The sequence below is a fragment of the Ipomoea nil genome, unplaced genomic scaffold (assembly GCF_001879475.1).
Source record: "Ipomoea nil cultivar Tokyo-kokei standard unplaced genomic scaffold, Asagao_1.1 scaffold3054, whole genome shotgun sequence".
Taxonomy (NCBI): domain Eukaryota; kingdom Viridiplantae; phylum Streptophyta; class Magnoliopsida; order Solanales; family Convolvulaceae; genus Ipomoea; species Ipomoea nil.
Genome location: NW_017619482.1, coordinates 898,854 through 915,371, shown reverse-complemented (window position 1 = coordinate 915,371; position 16,518 = coordinate 898,854). Strand labels below are relative to the sequence as shown.

At 40.1% G+C, this 16,518-nt stretch overlaps 1 protein-coding gene across 1 annotated transcript; it reads left to right on the top strand.

The window, feature by feature from the left end:
* The first annotated feature begins 6,497 nt into the window (after nucleotides 1–6,497).
* Nucleotides 6,498–14,176, top strand: LOC109164009 (3-hydroxyisobutyryl-CoA hydrolase 1-like). Its single transcript, XM_019312753.1, has 14 exons — nucleotides 6,498–6,633; nucleotides 6,998–7,078; nucleotides 7,762–7,830; nucleotides 8,318–8,381; nucleotides 8,658–8,737; nucleotides 8,830–8,913; nucleotides 10,888–10,972; nucleotides 11,200–11,285; nucleotides 11,781–11,902; nucleotides 12,495–12,555; nucleotides 12,673–12,771; nucleotides 13,504–13,605; nucleotides 13,682–13,723; nucleotides 13,813–14,176. Exons 1-14 carry the CDS (start codon nucleotides 6,598–6,600, stop codon nucleotides 13,948–13,950), a joined length of 1,149 nt encoding a protein of 382 aa, XP_019168298.1. The 5' UTR covers nucleotides 6,498–6,597; the 3' UTR covers nucleotides 13,951–14,176.
* Nucleotides 14,177–16,518: the final 2,342 nt, after the last annotated feature.

Below are 16,518 nucleotides of genomic sequence, written 5' to 3'. Positions count from 1 at the left end.
TCCTTTTGCAAGGTGGGGGGTAGATATTTTGGGGTCATTCCCACAACTTGCCGGTCGGAGAAAGTTTGTCATCGTCGCTATCGATTATTTTTCTAAGTGGATCGAGGCCGAGCCCTTAGCCACGATCACTTCCCAACAATGCGCTCGGTTCCTATGGCGCAATGTCATTTCCTACTTTGGTGTGCCCGTGCATCTCATCAGCGACAACAACCGCCAATTTGTAAGTCAGTATTTCCAGAATTTTCTTGCCACGATCGGGACAACCCACATCCGGTCGTCAGTGGCTTACCCACAGGGAAATGGATAAGTAGAAAACGCTAATCGGACAATCTTGGAAGGTCTGAAAAAGAAGTTACACTCGGCTGGTCGTAGTTGGGCTGAAGAGTTACCTTATGTCCTGTGGACTTATCGAACGACCCCGAGGGAAGCGACTTTGGAGACGCCTTTTGCCCTGGTCTATGGGGCCGAAGCTCGACTCCCGATCGAGGCATGGATCCCGACCGCCAGAGAAAGGACCTACAATGCAGAAGAGAACGAACACTCGATGGTCGTGGATCTCAACGGGGTTGAAGAAAAGAGGGAGCTAACCGCTCGGCGTATGGCCAAGTACCATAAGCGAGTGAAGAGTTCGAAGGATGTCAAGGTCAACCCTTGGTACTTTCAGGTCGGGGACTACGTCCTACGCCGACGGGAAGTCAGTCAACCTTTAGAAGGAGGAAAGCTAGCTCAAAACTGGGAAGGGCCGTATGTCATCACCGCTATAATACGGCCGGGAACCTACCGACTGGAAACGACGACCGGTAGGCAGATCGAGGGCACTTGGAATTCTGAGCACCTCGTTTTATTTAGGCATTAACCTGTATATTGTAATTATTGGCGAAGTGGGGGCTTAACCTGCGAGTGGGCTCTGTTCATCGTTCAAATGTTTGTAAATTATTTGTTGTAAATACTTTCAACCATCTGCGAACGGGAATTCTCAATGTAAATATGATCGGTGATTGCTCGACCGTTTGCATACGGCGACCCGATCGGTTTTTTAATTCTCTTACCATGAAGTAGGTTACTTTGAATCTGCTCCCTCAACTAGGCGTGCTCGGAATCTACCCGATCGATTCTCGACATCAACAATGAAGACGGGCTTTTCGCCCAACACAACACCTCTCCCTCGGTTCCAACCGATAGGGGTGTGCAACAAATTGGCTCTAATAGACATATACTTAAATGGCTCTAATAGCCGTATACCTAATTGGCTCTAATAGCCATCTATCGAATTGGCTCTAATAGCCGTTTACAACTCAGTCGGGCGAATTTATCGATCGACCAATGCGCTCATCTTCGGCGGACATTCAGGTCACGCCACTGATTGGGAAAGCCAGAGCTACAGCAAAATTTTCGCGATCCGTCCAAATTTTTTCCATTGTCGCACTCACTCGTGCCTCGTGCGCACAACAATGTGGGGGCTAGGATGAAGGAAGTGCAAGGCCAAGTGCTCGGGAACAACCAGAGTGAGAAGGCCAAAATAGTTTACGAATTTTTTACAAGGCCAAATGGTCGGGAAAATCCCGACCAGACAGGGCTAAATAGGTTGATAGTTCAAAGGGCCAAAAGGCCAATCGGTCGGGAACGCACGACTAGGCCATTGGGCCAAAGGGTCGGGTAATGAATGGCCAGCATACAAGCAAAAATGAATGTCATCAAAATAAACCGAGCAATAGAAGATGGATAAAAATTAATTTCATTAATTGTTAAAACGTGCCCGGTACAAAAGCGGGACCGGGCTCCCGATCGAGTTCACTTACATCAAAACAAAGAAGAAAGCAAAACCTAGCTACTTCTTCGCAGCACTGCTCGGTTCGACGACTTCATCCTCGTGGCCAAAAGGAGCCAAGCCGAGGTCAGGAATTTCTGCTGGGAGGGTCGTTAAGACCAATTGGAGATCATCGCCCTCAAGCGCATGCTCCATGTTCTTTTGCGTCCTTTCCCGCATCCTTCGTTGGCTGGACTTGAACGCCCACCGACCAAACATCCAGACCAGTTCCTCCCCGACCTTTGTCTTCCGGACCTCCCGGAGGAACTGGGTGCCCGACTCTAAATCCAGGAAAAAAAATGGGGCGAGTTCGCCCGTGTTGTTCAGTCGGGATTTCAGCTCGGCCGCCTCACCGACCGCTTGCTGGGCGACCTTCTCAGAAAGGTCCCGATCTTCTTTAGCTTTCTTCAGCTCCTCCTTGGCCTTCTTGAGCTCCGCCTGGAGGTCTTTGGCTTCCTGTAGTCGCCGATCGGCGACCTTCTTCAAAGCATCGGCCTCAATGGCCAGCAGTGCTTGGTGTTGAAGGAGCTGGGTCGCTCGGGAGATCTGCAGAACAAAATACGATCGGGATTAGCCCGAGCTCAGGCACTTGTATGAAAACAACGAAGAAAGAAGAAGGGTTCTTACCTCGGCCAGGTCGTGTCCAATCTTCTCGGCCACCTAGGTCGGGGTGAGTTGGGTCAAATCCTCCTTGACCGGCCCGCAGTTGTCAATCCGGGCGAGGATCGACGAATCGCCCTTAGTGACCCCGACCGGAGGGCTCGGGCTGCGTTGGTTTCTTCGGCGTTTCAGCGCGCTGGTCTCCTCCGTCCCTTTCTCGGACGCTTTTTCCTTGCCCTTGGGGGCAGTCACCCGAGTGACAAGGACGTCCGAAGCGTCGACCACATAGCCTTCGGCTGTGGTGACGGTTGTTGATGCGCCCATCGGTCGGGCGGTCGGGATTTGTTTCTCCCCGGCCGGCTTGATTTTGGGCTTCTTTTTCCCAAGCACAATCTTGGATATGGGGGCTTGGGGCGCTTCGTCTTCATCAAAACCTGCCATTTCTGCAAACAAATAAGAAGACAGTTAGATCGGGACTATGGGGTGATCGGGAAGTCAGGGTCGGCGATGATTGGTTAGTGTTAGACCTTCGTCAGCCGTCTTGACCGGAACGGCCGCCCTTGCGATTGTCACCCCCATCGGCTTGGGCAAATACTTCTCCGTCAGGTCGTACTGCGGCGGGGGCAATCGGGCTTCCTCGTAAAGCTCGGCCGTGCAGAAGATTCTATACTCGTAGATCTCACTCGAGATCTTGGCAACGACATCCCAGAGAGCTTGAGTCTCGACGGGCATCACTTGTTTCCTATAATGGGTGCTCCACACCCTCTCAACCGGGAGGATCCAGGGGTCATACTTGACCGAAAAAATCCTATTTTTCCACCCCCGGTTGTTCCCGGGCAGGTTGTCGATCGAGCATAAATCCACCCGAGACTGGATCATCAGGAACCCGCCTCCATACTTGGCCGGGAGAACCTTCACTTGATAAATGAAGTTAAAAAGCTCCATTGTGCAGGCCACTTCGAGCCGGGCGCAGATCTAAGGGAAACAGGCGGGGATCCTGTATGCGTTCAGGCAGATCTGGGCCAGGACGACCTGGTAGTAGCCCAGGAATGCCGTCAGGAGGGCCGGGAAGGGGAAAGCGATCGGGGCCATCAGGGAGTCAAAATGCATCCCGATCCACTTTCCCCGGTGGCGATCGATTATATTCCCGAGCTGGCGACTTGTGTCGAATTCTACACGACCGTTAAGCCTTGCGGCGATCTTGGCCGCTTCTCCTTTTGTTAGTTTGCTCATCTGCTGCTCTACGTTGTCACGGTTCAGGAATGCGAATCCGTCGGCAGCCGGTGCGGCCGGGTCCTCCTCGACCGGCTCCGGCGTATTCTCCCGATCATTCGCCCGAGGTGTAGCCTGAGGATAGTCCCCAATAATCCTGGTAGGTGTTTCCCGAACGCCACCGGTCGGGGAGCCTTGCCCGCTTGAAGAGGTTTCGCCACTGCGGCTGCTCGACCCGCTCGAGCTCGTAGACCCTTCCGAGCTTGAGGACCTTTGTTGCTCGGGAGCTCTTCGCGGTCGCTGAACGACCTCCGGCGAGGACGCTTCGATATCTATTTCTTCGCTTATCTGCTCGACCGCAGCGTCGTAATCCGCGATCGAAGCATTCTGGCTATCAATATCTGACATGGTGACTACCTAAAGGGTGGTTGGAACGTTGTTAGGGTCGGGTACGACCCGGTTGTGGTTAGTTAAGGCCTGTAGTTGGCCATCGCTAAGTAATAAAAAATGAAAGCTAAAAAGTTAAAGAAGAAGGACTTACCGAGTGGTTACAGTTGGTGAAAAGTCTTAAAGTTCTAGCTGCTCCGACCGAAGTTCTGAATGGCTCGCTCGGGATGCTCTGAATGCTCCGATCGACTCAGGAAGATTGGTAAAAGTTCAAATGAGCTTCATGAAGGCCTATTTATAGGAAAGCATTTGGGGGGGAAACAGCCCACTTGCGTGACGCGACCGCTCCAAACTCCGAGGTGACTATTGGGGTCACAGAAGCCAACAGAGGTCGACACGTGGCGCAAGGGAATGACAGCTGGCCGGACGGTTTGGAGGCGGACGGTTGGACTTCTTCATCCCGTCTCGTTTTTTCCCGGGCGGTCAAAAAGGCCCGGGTTGGGGGGCTCTTGGTAGGAAATACCCCAACCGACATGCCTTCATCTTTCTATTCTTGTTTGTGCAGGTTACAGGTCGGATTCTCTTAGAAGAACCCGGTCGGTTGTCGACCGGGAATCACCCGACCGATGCCCTTGAATCCCGATCGATGGCCCTTAGGCGAAAGAGCCGCGGAGAGACACGTGGCAGCATTACGCACTAACAGGCAGGGCTCCCGGGAAGAGGACACGTGGTTGCTACGTGGGGGACATGCCGAACGACCGGACTTGTGTCTCCGGCCCAGCGGTTATAAATACCCGCGGTTGCAACAGTGTGAGGGACTTTTGGATGATCGAAAGGCTATTGTTAGAGCATCCCGACCGCAGTCAGTCGGCCCTCAGAATAGCCAGTGTAGATTGTACTTAGGACCTTCACCTTGATCAATAAAAGAGTTTTATTTGCTTTAATTAGTCTTGTGTTATTTTATTTACCGCTTACGTGGGAATTAACACTATCCTATATATATATATATATATATATATATATATATATATATATATATATATATATATTACGGTTTGGAACCGAAATCTTATTGGTTCCGGTTAGGAACTAGAACCGGAACCGTACGGATAGTTTCGGTTACTACAGTGCCGGTTACGGTTCGAATTGAACCGTGGTCACCCCTAGGCCCATGTAATGAACACTGACAATCGAGTAACCCCTTTCTAAACAATTCAAAATCGAGACCATGGGAACAAATGGTTTCTTCTCATAATTGTGGTCGACAAATATCATCTAGTGAAGCCTTCTCTCTGGATGCATAACCACCATGAAAACCGATGTCTTAGCACTTCTGGTATCATCGTCCCCCTTGAGCACATGTCTTGGTCGCACCACGGGCTGGGGTGTGGAGTCAGGGCCAAGCAAGGGGGAAAGCTTAAAAAACATCCAATAATGGCACTCACCATCCATAAAACCACAGGCCATCGGAGGAGATGTTTGCTTTCTTGATTGAAAAGTTTAGATAGGTGAGTACCTAAATTGCTTCCAGAACTTCATGTTTCCTTGCACTATCAATCTGCAAGATTAGAAGAAATTAATAGTAATTAAGAAAATAAAAACAGAATGGAGAGTAGCACCGCGATAGCGACCCTATCGGAAAAAATGGTACTTACCATAACTTAGATTGCATCAGGGCATAGAACATTATTGATCATGACCCGACAAAAGAAGAATAAAAATAAACTTAAAAAGCATTCTACTTTGAGTAAATTCTAACATCACTCATTAAAAATGTAAACTTTAAAATGTAAGAAACTCATAGAAATCTTTGAATCAAGGTAATTCTCCAGAAAAGAGAAAATTTTCAGAAAAACTGTCAAAATTACTTTTAAAAAAAATTGCAATTTTTAGTTTCATGGAAGAAAATGTCATGGGGAAACTACAAAACAGCTAAACAGACTCGAAAGTGAAAGAGTAATTAACTGGGAGTAAAGTAATCATATGAATAATTAGCTTTTCATACTCATCTAGGTAAGCAGGCCACAGGCCACTCCATCTTCTTGGTCACTCTAGAAATTTGAGCTTAAAAGTCCAAAAACATGAATGACAAAGAAGGTGAAGCTCTTACGTGTGGGTGTATGGACGCTATTGTTGTTGCAATGAAAGAGCATGAGAGCTTTCGTGTTCCAACAGGGCATCCTCAACACTCCGGCAAATTCATTGATGCTAAATTGTTAATTGTTGACGAAGATAAAAGATGAGAGAAATAGGGTGGTAAAATAAAAAAAGACAGTTTTACCCTTATTATATAAAGGTAAAATATTAATTCCGACGAAAAGTGAACGAAAAAAGCGCCGAAAGGGTAATTTTTGCTAAAATGCAATAATCGTGGACCTAAATTATAATGTTTGAAAATGATAGATTAATCTTGATAGTACGGGACCCAAGTGAAAAAAAAAAAAAAAAAAAAAAAAAAAAAAAATCTCTCCTAATTGCACGGATAAGTTGATTCACCTAACTTAAAAACAGACGTTTCTCTTTCGTTCTCTTTCCAGTCTCCAGTTGTGAGTTTGGGCTCATCTTTCCACGCAGAGTAGACGAACAGAAGCATGGCTTCACTCTCTTCCAACAGTGACACCGATCAGGTTACTCTAATTCGTTACCATTGCACTTCCACATATTCGTTGGACTGATTGATTGCTTTAGCCCGCTTGAATTTCGCTCTAAGATGCGATTATCATTTTGATTCTGATAGGAAATTGATTTCAACAATTTCTTCTTTTGTTTCGGGAAAGAAGTACAGAGTTGTAATCTTTAAGTTCAATTGATATCCGTTTTGTTAAGGAAAAGCTGGAACTCTGTACTCTTGATTACCTATCATTTCACGAGGATGAATATCAGATATTTGAAATAGAACTGACTGTAAATCCTTTTATTGTCGTTGTATGTGTATAAATTTTTAGAATTTCTGTTCAGTTTACGCATCAGTTACCGCTTTTGGATGGTTAGGTCCTGGTAGAGGAGACCGGATGTGTGAGAACGTTCATACTAAACAGACAGAAGCAGTTGAATGCGCTTTCTTCTGCAATGGTATGTTTCAAAGGGATCAATATATGCAACAGTGCAACATTACTAATTGAGCTCCCAAAGCTGTATTGTATATTTCCAGTATTTATGATTTGGTTGCTCCCATCAGGGACTACTTTCTTTTTTATAACTAGTTTTGTGAAATTGGGAGAAAATATTACTTTTCTGATTGACTGATTAAATTGGTCAATGAGTTCAGTCAGTGTTATATTATCAATTACGAATTTAGGGAAGAAAAGATATCTGCCATCATCATATTGTTTAAGTTGGTCTTTTTGTGTTCCGAAATAGAGTCTTTAGTTTGAGTGCTCAGTAAGCATGTGGTTTAAGCTGCATTTAATTTCTAGGATTTTTGTGCAACTTCTCATTCTATTCAACCAGTTTCCTCATCCTTATGATGCATCTAAAGAATGACATTCATGCTTACACTAGCTAAACGACTAGTGCTGTGGTATTTTTAACGTGTTGTCCTTCCTTCTGTCCAGATTCTTTATTAATATACAAGATTCTCTCTTCATTTCTTTTCGTTTTACTACTATTTTACTGGTCATTTCCTAGCATGTGTCTTTCCTCATGGCTTTTTCCTGTGCATAAATTAATATCTTATCATTATTTTAATTTAAACTAATTATTATATGCTGACCTAGTTTTGTAACTATTTGCTCAAAGTTAATTGTTTAATCCAGGTATCTCGCTTATTAGAACTTTTCCTAGCCTGCGAAAAAGATTCAAATGTCAAGTTGATTGTTTTGAAGGTATGTTTTGGCTTCATATTTATTACATTTACTCTACCAGACTACCAGTGCAACTTTTTTCCACTGCATGTCTGAAGATAGTAAAATTTGGATGCTTGATGTGTTGATTAGCTATATCTTATAGCTTTATAGGTAAAGAACCTTTGATATAGGCTAGTAAAATGATTTTTGTTCATGAACCTACATCCTTTTCGTTTTTCATTTTTGTGTTATTTATTCTCGATTATATATATATATATATATATATATATATATATATATATATATATATATATATATATATATATATATTATTTTTTTTAAATTGATTTTTTTAAATAGAGCTTTAGTACATCACTAAGAGAAGCATGGAACCATGTACTTTATCTGCTCACTAATCCACTATTTGCCCACTAATCCACTTATAAGTTTATATTTCCTATTACTTTAGTGTTTTTGTTACTCATGGAGACTGGAAACCTACATCTAACATATTATTTATTAGCAGAGCAGTGGAAGAGCATTTTGTGCTGGTGGTGATGTTTCAGCTGTAGTTCATGATATTAGACAAGGTAAGTCATTTTATCATAATTTATCGCTAACTAGATTGTGAAAGGATGTTTCTATAAGCATATATCTATCCATCTATGCATATATGTATGTATGCATGTATATGTTCTTCATCAATTTGATTTGTTTGCTTCACATGTTTCTAGATATTATTTTCCTATGTTTCATCTATGTGACTCTTGAACTTCTGCATTGTTTATTGATTAAATTAGTTGGAGCCAGTGTAGGCGCTGGTCCTCTGGAAAGCTAATGACCTTCCTATTGCTTTTGTGTATCAGGTAACTGGAAATTGGGTGCAGAATATTTTAGAAAGGAGTTCACCATGAACTATGTAATTGCGGCTTATAGCAAACCCCAGGTTTACTTATGATTTATGTACTTTCTTTTACTTACCCTAAATTCCCTTCCTTTTGAAAATCATCTTACAGTTTCTTGCAATGGCATGTGAAGGTTTCCATTCTTAATGGAATTGTCTTTGGAGGGGGAGCAGGTGCTAGTATACATGGTAGATTCCGAGTTGCTACAGAGAAATCGGTATTTACCTCCTTAGCCTAATAACAAAACTGAAATACCCCTTATAGTTCTTGTGACATCTTTAAAGTATTGTTTTACACTTTTACAGTTGTGGGAATTTGAGACAAAGTGATCCTATTATTGGGAGGAGTTATTTTGATACTTGTCTACTTGATGATGGGACCTTTTACTCTATAGTTCTGATCTTGTATGCCGAAATGTATGCGTTTAATTTCTATGGACTATGGTTGAACCTCTAATGTAGTTATGCATTAGTGGAAGACTTTGGATTCTGTGAAAACCAATCAGATATGAAAAATTTATTTTAATGGATTATTTATTTTCCTGAATAATTATTTGATGTCTTTTAGAGTAGGCTATGTGTTAAACAATAAACTATCTTGTATATTTCTGTATGTTCAGTGTCTCTCACCTCATCTTACTAAGCTGAGACTATACAGTATATATAGGTACAAGGATGATTTCATAGCCACAACTAACCCAAAGAACTCTAACAGAAACCTTAGGACTCTAACAAGACTAACAAACTCCAAATCATTCTAACACTCCCCCTCAAGTTGGAGCATCCAACTTGTTACATATGTATCACATGAACCATAGGACCTAGACTCATAACTTCCAAGGCTAACGCCCACATCTTGAACCACTCGAACAACCTTCGAACCATGCTGTGCCAAACCAGTCCACAACGCACCTTGTCGCACCAACAACACTTCTACGGAGCCAACAAAAACTAGGCCAATCACCACAGCACCGCACCTGCCTCTCACTCCCCACACCCTTATCACCACTGCCTAACACCACAGTGTACCTGCCTCTCACTCCACAAACCCTTGGCGCTGCTAGACCACAGTGCACCTGTCCCTCTCACCATGCACCCTTATCAACGCTACCTAACACTACAGCGCTTCCCTGGTGCATGCACGTAAACTGATTCACTCTGAATCATTCTTCAGCCGTCGGCCTTCCCCGCGGCATATGCCAGGTCCGCCCCACTCCTGCAGCACCCCTGTTTACGCACACTGAACAAGCTGCACTTGACTCCACTCAAACTCTAGAATTGCTCCCATACCAAATCAATTTAGAGCGACAAACTATGATAAACAAAATACAAAGGTCAAGACTTATTAATACGAACACGATAAACAAAAGAAAACTACTGCCTAATTATTTCTCAGCTTTGTGGACCTCAGACCACCCAGCTTCATGGACCTCGGACCACCCAGCTTCATGGACCTCGGACCACCCAGCTTCGTGGACCTCCCCTACCATCTCTCTCGGTTGTCTCTCTTTCTCGGCTGACACCAGACTGGTGAACAAACAAATCCTCGCTGCCATCATCGGGGGTTACGAACCCAAACCCCTCACTGAACCACTCGACGCAGCCCTCTATCCTCTGCTCACTCTCAGCCATAATAGACAAAACAGACCAACCTGAAAACGCAGCAGTCCAAAAATGCAGCAGCCCAACCTGAAAACGCAGCAGCCCTTCGCAACACCGGAGTACACCACCACTGCAGACACGTTGGGTGTTCAGAGACGAGCCCAACGGTACCGGCCGCGACCGGAGAAGACGCTGGAGAACTGCCCACGCGCCGGTGCGTGAGGACTCCGGTGGCTGCTCCGCCTCTCCCGCCGGCGTCGCCTCCTCTTTCCGACCAACACCCACTACCCAGTCACCTCAATCTCGCTTTGATACCATGTTAAACAATAAACTATCTTGTATATTTGTTAAAAAATAAACTCAACTGTATATTTCTATATGTTCTGTGTGTCTCATCTCATCTTACTAAGCTGAGACTATACAGTATATATAGGTACAAGGATGATTTCATAGCCACAACTAACCCAAAGAACTCTAACAGAAACCTTAGGACTCTAACAAGACTAACAAACTCCAAATCATTCTAACACTATGATTTACAATGTCGTACTGGAAATTCATGAAGTGTCTTTTTGTTTTCTTTCATGCAGGTTTTTGCTATGCCTGAAACAGCTTTAGGACTCTTCCCGGATGTAGGTGCCTCCTACTTTTTATCAAGACTTCCTGGGTTCTTTGGTAATTCCAGTAGTATCCTTGTTCCTCTGTGTACATTTATTTCAATATCCTGAAATAGTTCTGGTTAAAGCTATTTAAGTGCAAGTATTGTTGTCATTGCCTCCTCTTACTATGGTTTATGATTATTATTATTCAGTATAAGTAGGACCACCAACATAGTAAGCCTCTTTTTCAGCCACAAATTTCAGGTCTGCTTTGTTTAACTCCATTAATATCCTCCTTGGCAGGAGAATATCTTGGGTTGACTGGTTCTAGGTTGGATGGTGCTGAAATGCTTGCATGTGGTCTTGCAACTCATTTTGTCCCTTCAGAGGTAGCCCAATAAGGCAATAATCTCAACATTTAGAACGTTGGATTCATTTCTTGTTTTCTATTTGACAAACCAAATTTTGTTAAATCTTATTCAAATGTTTTCTTAAATTGCATTTTATTACAAGAGTTTATTGTCAAGAAAGTAAATTTGTATTATGGTTTGAATAACACATGTGGCATTCGAAATAACTAGTTTACATAGCCTATCCTTGTAATTTAATATATTGTAGGGAGTTGGTTTAATCTGGAATTCTGGATATCAACATCAAAGCCCCAGATATATTGCTATTGAAATGAATAGGCTTTTAGTAATATATCCCTGTAGCTTGTGTGGCAGAATGTCCTGTTAAATTTTATTTGAATAAATATTAGCGCATTCAACTTGCCCTTAGACAATGTTCACAATTCATTATAACTCTGCTGAATTGGCCATGCCTCACTATCCTCTCCTATGAGCACCACTTATTTTGTATGCATATTTTGTCATATTATGCAGAGGTTGTTACCATTGGAAGAAGCACTACATAATATCAATTCAAGTGATCCAACAATTATTTCTGCCATTATCAGTGAGTTTTCACAAGTACCAAAATTGAAAGAAAAGAGCCCGTATAACCAGTAAGTCCATTTTCTCTCTCTGTTTATATATGGGTTTGAAGGCTGAGATTCTGTAGCCTTCTGTATTAAGTTGTTATTATACCAAGAAGTTTATAATGATCATAAGTGTATGTGAAGTATTTCCTCGGAATAATATTTTTTTGCAGTGATTTTACTGATTGATTCAATGCTTGTTCTCTCTCTTCTGTGTGCTGCAAGAATTTATTTTTGCCTTTGATTTTTCTTACTTTAACATTGAACTAGATTTGGTGTCTTATTTTCTGGAGACCTTAATGTATTAAGTATAATATGCCATGTTTAAACAATGATAATTTTTGCTGTCTATTTTCTTCTCACCTTAGAACACTATCTCTTTCAACTGTTCTTGTGACTTAGGTATGTGCTATTATTGTTCAGTCCCACTGAGTGTATAAACTTAACAAAGTTTCAGTGGTTACCCAACCTCAAAACCCAACAAAATAAATAAATAAAAGCATTATCCATAAGGTGGATAACCTTCTGTTGGAAACACATTAGTAGTGTCTTCAGAAGATCTCTCTGATTGAGCTTTTGACTAGTCGAAGTCTTGTCTTCTGCAATTGTGTATGTACAGTTTGAAGATTATTGATCGCTGTTTCTCTCGAAGAACCATTGAAGAAATCATGGTTGCACTTGTAAGTAAGCAAGAATAAGAGTAGCACTTATTATATGCTAAATGTTGCTTCCTTGGTATGTACTTCTCAGCTGGAAGCAAAGAATGATTTATGAGAATTCCATAATAACATCTGTAGGAAAGTGAAGCTGCAAATTACAAGGATGATTGGATTTCTTCTGCAATTCAATCACTGAAGAAGGCATCACCTACAAGCCTTAGAATTTCTCTAAGATCGGTATGTTACAAGCACTCTCCAATACAGGAACAGCCCTACTGATTGAAAGTCAGTTATTTAATTAATAGTTAGGCTGTTTATTGTGAAATTTGGGAGAATAATACTTGAAATTGTGAACATATATACTGTTAGTGGGGTACTAAGTTAGAAAGAAATTATCACATGCTAAGTTCTAACTAGGATATTAAGTGTGCCATGACATACCTAGCTAGGTGCGTTCCGACAATGTTGTATGGGAATAATGCTTATATTCTATTATAAAGATGTTCATATTAATTTTATAGCAACGATGTTTGGATTAAATCACAATAATTTTAAGAGTATGATTTGGCCATCTTATAACTGCTGATAAAGCCTTTAGAAAATTTTATAGCTGCAGTTTCTCTAGTAATAATCATGGCAATCAGGAAACTGTAGAGATTCCTCCCCCACCTCCTAAGGAACACCTCTGTCCTGCACACACTAGCAACTCTGATGAAATAATTCCTGGCTTTTGCTTTATTTGAATATGCTTTGTTCTCTAGAATACTGAATTTGATTGAAGAATTAATGACATGGATCAGAATCATTATGGAATTTGTGTCCACATGAAAAGGTTGATGTCACTGACATGGAACAACCAAAATAATAAGTTGAAAGTTTGATTGTAACATTATTTGTATAGAAGTTGGATGTTTAAGATGTTTAATTAGTTCAAGATTGTTGTGAATGTGATTTACTTTTGCTACTCAGATAAGGGAGGGGAGGCTGCAAGGTATCGGTACATGCCTCATCCGTGAGTTTAGAATGGTTTGCCATGTGTTGAAAGGAGAGTTTTCCAAGGATTTCGTTGAGGTAAGGAATCCTCGGCTTTTTGTATTGTTGCCTATGCAGTATGCGAACTTGAAACTAAAGCATTGATTTAAATCAGGGTTGCAGAGCTATACTCTTGGACAAGGATAGAAATCCCAAGGTTCATTACTTTCATCTACTACATAATCTCGTTACGCAGAATCCAAAACTTGAACCTTAACTTCTGCTTCTTTTATGTTTTTTGTTTAGTGGGAGCCATCCAAGTTGGAACTAGTCAGTGATGATATGGTCAGTCATTACTTCAGTAAGGTAGAAGATAAAGATTGGAAAGATCTGCAGCTGCCAGGCAGACCATGCTTGCCTTCTTATGCCATTGCAAAGCTCTAAGCAATTAATTATAATAAAATATTTTATTTTATATACATTTTGTGGTGGCATACACCAAAAGTGAATAAATACTTGTTACTGTGTGAGGAACATAAGCAGCGAACAAAATATTGAACGTTATATGTGAATGAACGTAACTCACATGTTAACGTTCATTCTGGTGCATATCAGAATGGGCAATTTGTATATCAAGCCATCAGGCTTACAAAGCTTGGTTCATCCTGTATAGGCTGTATTTTAAATTAAATGAATATGCAGTTTGATACAAATGAATAATATTCCATTTTATTCTAGATCTGTGTTCAGTTTGTCTAGTTAATAAATGAACAAGTAGTGCAAACTAAATAAACATTAGGTTTATTCTTGATAAACTTTGATACTAATGCCAGGGCTATCATCTGTTTTGTCACATAATGTGTGCACAATGGATATTGTTACAGTGCAAAAAACTTTTCAAGTCATTTGATTTGGTAATAAAACTCTTTTTATTTATTAGTTATTGTGAATTAGTTGATTCACCGTGTTTTAAAAATATATATATAATTTGGTAAAAATTTGTTGTCTGCATGATCCGATGTCCAATATATCATAAATCTTGTATCGATAGCTTATATGGTATTGTTTGTTAGGGCTTTAATTATTATCTATAGCATATATAAATTATAGGCTAATGTGGGGTTAATTGACTTAATTCAGTAAGCAATAGAATATCAATGGTGCAGTAAAGTTAATAGAATAAGAAATCCCTCTATTTTGTTTTTTTTTTTTTTTGACCATTTCCACTACACTAGTGACATAAGAATAAAGAGAAAATATTATTCATCCTTTATTGATACAGTAAAGTTAATAGAATAAGAAATCCCTCTATTTTGTTTTTTTTGTTTTTTGTTTTTTTTTTTTTGACCATTTCCACTACACTAGTGACATAAGAATAAAGAGAAAATATTATTCATCCTTTCAAAAGTGAACTTTCCGTTAGGACTGGGCATTTCGGTTCGGTTTACCCGAACCGAAGCACTTCGGTTCGATTCGGTCCCAAACCGAAGTATCGATCTGTACTTGGTTTGGGTAACCGACCGGTTCGGTTCGGTTAAAATCCGAACCGAACCGAAGAACCGATCGGTTTTTTATTTTATTTTTTTATTTTTTTATATAATAAATATATACAATATACTTAGATGTCTTAGAGCATCCACATCAAAGCATAATATGGAGTTCTTAGTACAGTAATATGCACATCAACAGATGGGAAGCAAAGATAATACCAAAAATAATTCTCCTGCAAATGTGAAGATAGGCAGGAAAAAAGAAAGTCCAACGCCTTCTAAGCACAAAGCCCACCCCCAACTAATGTAGATGCTCTTAAGTGAGGTTTGAACACTTGACCACCAAATTTGAAATCAAGAGCTTTACCCATTAAACTAAAGGCACAATTGTGTTAATATTTACATTTGTATGTTAATAAAGGTATATATTGTTTTATTAAATGTTGTAAACTTCAATTGTAATAGACAAAATTATCCCTACTACATTATTGTTAGACTAAAATTCCCTTATACCGTTATAACACCGTTATTATTTAATTTTAAAACTTTCATAATTCTATCATTATTATCATACACCTATATCTAATTATCTATGATATCTTTTTCCTATTCTTTAATTATCATTTTATTAAAATCATTATATAATTAGTTTAATTGTTGATTATATTTTAATTAAATTTCTATAAATAGTAAATCATATATGTGTGTATATATATATATATATATATATATATATATATATATATATATATATATATATAGGCACGCACACGCACTAATATATGTAACCGTTTACTAGATTAGTAATATATATATATATATATTTTTATTTATTTATTGTAAAAAAAAAGTATAAATTATATCAAAATTGTTTACATTATTAATAAACAAAATATCAATTTTGTTCATCTTTATAGTTTTCAAATACGATGATTAAAATTTACTAATTTAAAGAATTGTGAAATTTAATTTGAACTATAATTTGTAATTACTTGCATTTATCAATTTTTTAATGTTGGGCATAAATTTTCGCGCATCACTCGTACAAAATGCTAGTATTATATATACATATTATAATAATTAATAATTTTAACTCCTCAAGTCCTCATATTTCAACTCTAAGTCGTAAGTCTCAACATTTAGCATTTTAATAATTCTTATTTTTCAAATATTAACTATAGATGGATGATTCTTTATATTCTCATCAACAAAACACTTCAAGTGGCACTCCAAGTGAGCCAACTGAACAATCGGGCAGGTAAAAAAGGAAACGTTTATTTAGTGGACTTCTACCAAAACCGAACCGAAACCGAAACCGAACTCTTTTTTAAACCGAATGGTTTAATTTTTTTAAAACCAAAAAACCGAAACCGAAAAAAACTGAACCGAAACCTGAAGTGCCCAGCCCTACTTTCCGTGGACAATTCCAACCAAGTTAGTTAGATTGTCGATTTGATAACTACAATCACAATGTTACAATTTCGATTTGGTTTGAGCTGGTCAGTTATGACAGCCAAGGTTA

What these genes read in the sequence shown, in the direction of transcription:
- LOC109164009 (XM_019312753.1), top strand. Translation starts at nt 6,598, where the DNA reads ATGGCTTCACTCTCTTCCAACAGTGACACCGATCAG. An exon ending in GAGTTGCTACAGAGAAATCG is followed by an intron (nt 8,914 to 10,887) that starts GTATTTACCTCC and finishes TCTTTCATGCAG; the next exon opens with GTTTTTGCTATGCCTGAAAC. An exon ending in AAGACTTCCTGGGTTCTTTG is followed by an intron (nt 10,973 to 11,199) that starts GTAATTCCAGTA and finishes CCTCCTTGGCAG; the next exon opens with GAGAATATCTTGGGTTGACT.